The following is a 4,172-nucleotide window of genomic DNA, read 5'->3' on the forward strand; positions in this document are numbered from 1 at the left end:
TTTTGTGGAGCATTCATACCTAGGTGGCCTTTCTGCCAGTCACCCTGAGCTTCAGGTCCTGTTGAGCAGTGAGCTGGACATTCTGTTTTAGGGAGTTTGGGCAGTGTAATATGTGTGGCCAGAGACACCAGCTGTTCCTGTTGGAGGGCTGGCTGGGAGGAGTCGTTATTAAGGCCATATTCCATCCTTTTAGTTCCCAGACTTTCCATATTATTCATGGAATGCTTGTTTTGATAAACCCAGTAGTTGGCTGTTTCTTGTTTGTTTTGGGACCCTGGAATTTCTTTAGACCTAAGCAATGGCAGGCCTTGCTTGTGTAGGCAAGAACATTCCCCTTCTCCTCCTCTTTGGTCCAAGCTCAGTTCAGATCTGAGGAGCAGGGGACCTCCGGAGGACCCAGCTGGGAACCAGAGGATCAACTTGAGTTGCAGAGATGGTTAAAGGTGCCCAGTGGGCTCTGGCTTGGACAGTGACACCATCCCCAGGAGGAGGAAGTCCCCAGAGCCATCCCTGAGACAGGAGACCTACTGCAGACTAGACTGTGAGCAGCAGAGGCAGGGAGGGGGGGGAGTGGAGAGGGAGGGCCAGGGAGAGAGGCAGGAGCAGGGGGGGGGAGGGGGGAGGGGGAGGGCTGAGAAGGGCAGGAGACAGGGGAGTGAAGGGCAGGAGAGGAAGGAAGGAGAGGGAAGAGGGATGGGTAGAGGGGAGGGGCAGAGTGCAGGGTCCTCCTGGAGAGCAGGGGGGACAAAGGAAGGAGGGCAGAGGGCGGGTGGCCAGGGAGGAGGAGGAAAGGCTGGGTGCAGGGGGTGGAGGAGGGTGGGGCAGGTAGGAGGGGTGGCCCAGAGCAGGGGCTGGAATGCAGCCCCTGCAAGAGAGCCAGAGGGAGCAGCTGGCTCAGGAGCAGGCAGAGCGTGGGGAGCACTATGTGCATCCTGTGCATGGTCCCTGTCTCCCTGTTTACCTTTGGCCTGTGCCTGTTCATCCAGAAGAGAAGCTGTGTGCACTCCTCCTCCTCGCAGACAGCTCTGGTGCTCCTCATCCCTCGGGCCTCCTGGGCATGCATTCATATGAACCTTTAGACTCGAACCCGACTTTGAATGTCGTACTGTCCATGGCTCCCGTCTGGGTGGGAAGTATCTTGTGTTCTCACCTCAGGATCTGTGCAGCACCCCACAGTTCCTTCTGTTGAGCTCCGTTGTCACCAAGACCTAAAACCCAGGGAGGTGGAGGACAGGGCCAGCAGAGGCAAGGTCACTGGATTCCAGAAGTGACTCAGGACACACCAGCTGTCATCACAGCACGAGTGGGTCTGGATCTGGCCAGGGACGGTGTGTCTGCAGCTGTGTGTCTCCACTCTGCATGGGGTGGCTCAAGTCCTGCACGCCACTCATCGCAGGTCCTCCTAAGGGAACCCGATCAGCTGGAACCTCTGACCTACAACTTTTAGATACCTAAGAAATTCAAAAGTTCTGCTTTTCTGAATTAATTCCCAGGAAAATATTCCTATACACTTACCTGGGGATTAAAACGTCTCAGTCTATAGAGTCAATTGTATTTTAAGTGGTCCATAAGGATAAAAACAAGAGAAGTAAAATAAATGTGTAGAAACTTCCTTAATTTCTTTTATTATCTTTTCCCTTAGGCGATGAGAACAGGAAAATAACATCGATGTGTTCATAAACCTTGGGAGAAGGAAGCACCAGGTCTGTGCTGGGGTCATGGTCTGGTTTCAGTGGAGCTTGGTTTTCCACCTGAACCAACCCCCATTAAGAAGCTGGATCATAGAGAGTGGCTCCCGGCCACTGGAATTCCTTGTCCCATGAAATGTCCACAGAGAGCCTGGACCTCTGCTCTTGGAGGACTCTGCCTGGCCTTGAAACCCCTGCCCTCCCCTCACGGGCCAGCCGCCCTGCAGGCCGGCCCAAGCAGGGGGGATCCTGGCAAGACGCAGCAGCGCCAGAGGGCACCTCCTCCCGGCTCCCCAGGGATGCAAGCGTCCTGCTCTGGACCCAGGGGCAAGACAGAGCGTCTGTGGTTCCTCACCTGCCCTTCTGCCCACTGCTGCCAGCATGTTCAGGGAGGCCCTGTCAGACCTGATGCCAGGGCTTCACACACACTGGTGGAGGGGTGCAGCCGGGGCGCCCTCTGTGACTGCCATGGGGAGCGAAGCCCACCCAGAACCCCCTCGTGCAACCTCGCAACAGGTCTGTCAGTGCTCAGCAGAGCTCTCCCAACCTTGGTGCTTGTGCTAGAGAGTTTGACTGAAAGCCATTTTAAATAAAGGCCATATGAATCTTAAAAGCACCCTTTACTTTAGAGGGTTCTATGAAGTTAAATTTTGGGGTGCCTGTGTCATGTGCTCATTACCTGCGAATCCAGATATGTCCTGAAGTGACAGTCTCAGTAATGACAACTGCCACTCCATTCACTAACTCTCCCTAAGACCGCGACACTGCTTAGAGCCCGGGGGACAGGAGGCTACGGGACCCTGAGGAGGATGCTGGAGCAGGAAATCCCACTGGCCGGCCACAGACCACCCTGTGTCCACCAGACTCACTGCTCGTCTCTCCAGTGAGGGGCTGTCCTGAAATGAATGAGGACGCATTGATTCAAGTGGATTTTAAAATGAGTAAAGCTAATGATGGACTTGACATTTTCCTTAAAGAAGGAAACACACACACACTACACACAACATGACACACACAGCACACATACACAGCACACATACCACACACAACACACATAACATGCACGTTACACACATACACAAGATGCACACGCTGTGTACACAAAGCACATATATGACACACAACACCCTCATGTACACATGCACACACATACACAGTGCACACAGGTGTGTACACACGACGCACACCCACATGCATGCACAGTACACACATACATGCACACAAAACACCCTCAAATACACATGCACAAACATAAACAGTGCACACAGGTGTGTACACATGACGCACACCCACATGCATGCACAGTACACACATACATGCACACACACAGGCCACACCCACGTATGCATGTGCACACACACATACATAGACACACACTGCACAGGACCGAGGTGCATATGATCTTTTCAATCTAAAACATTGTAGTGTCCAGGTCATCCTGAAATCGACACACTTCAACCTTTCTCACCTCTCAGTTAAGTGTACAAAATGGTGGTGCATCTGGGGAGAGAGTCAGAGGCCAGAGGCACTGTTATGTGCTTAATTCTTCTCTCGTTCCTTCTAGTACGTTCCTACACATTGAGAAAATGAGTGACTCTCAGACCAGGAACCGAATTTGAAACTTGGATGGTTTCAGATCATTTATTTTCAACACTATTGAAGGAAGACCTGACTGAACTGTTGGCTGGCAGATAATGAGAAGCAGTTTCCTGGTAAAAGACACACAGGAGAGCCCACACCAGGCATGTCAACACGCTCTTCTCACCCAACACTCTGTTGGAGTCTCGCAGGGCCCAGGATTCTCCAGGAAAAAGACTCTCCAGGACCCAGACTCTCCAGGTCTAGACTCTCCAGGACCCAGACTCTCCAGGTCTAGACTCTCCAGGCCCAGACTCTCCAGGCCCAGGATTCTCCAGGTATAGACTCTCCAGGACCCAGACTCTCCAGGCCCAGACTCGCCAGGACCCAGACTCTCCAGGACCCAGACTTCTAGGTCCCAGACTCTTCAAGGCCCAGACTCTCCAGGGCCAGACTCTCCAGGCCCAGACTCTCCAGGCCCCAGACTCTCCAGGACCCAGACCTTCCAGGACCCAGACTCTCCAGGGCAAAGACTCTCCAGGCCCCAGACTGTCTAGGTCCCAGACTCTTCAAGGCCCAGACTCTCCAAGCCCCTCGAACTTTCCCTCTGCGGCTCCGTGACTGTGAGCTGCCGTGAGAAACCAGGCACCGAAGGGGTTTGCAAAATGGGAAACGTTCCTGTTCTCACTAGTTTTGACATATTCTTCATTTTAAAATATGTTATTTATGGTTACATGTAATAGATCTATTACTTTTAAATAAAAAAGTTAATTTTAAGTTTTTTATTTCAGTTTCTAATGCAGTAAATATTTATAAATAAGGCCCACATAAACCAAAACTCTTTGGGATCTTTATAATTTTTACAAGTGTAAAGGGGTTTGAGCTAACAATATTAGACAATATTGA

At 51.8% G+C, this 4,172-nt stretch overlaps 1 protein-coding gene across 1 annotated transcript in view; it reads left to right on the forward strand.

The window, feature by feature from the left end:
- The window catches only part of LOC139706454 (annexin A5-like), a 49,923-nt gene extending 45,880 nt beyond the window's left edge, over positions 1 to 4,043 (forward strand). Inside the window, exon 10 of the mRNA XM_071614725.1 lies at positions 1,643 to 4,043. Within this exon, the coding sequence (XP_071470826.1) occupies positions 1,643 to 1,680 (38 nt within the window). The 3' untranslated portion in view covers positions 1,681 to 4,043. The remainder of the gene's footprint in view (positions 1 to 1,642) is intronic.
- The last annotated feature ends 129 nt before the right edge of the window (positions 4,044 to 4,172 follow it).

This window comes from Marmota flaviventris, chromosome 7, assembly GCF_047511675.1.
Source record: "Marmota flaviventris isolate mMarFla1 chromosome 7, mMarFla1.hap1, whole genome shotgun sequence".
NCBI lineage: Eukaryota > Metazoa > Chordata > Mammalia > Rodentia > Sciuridae > Marmota > Marmota flaviventris.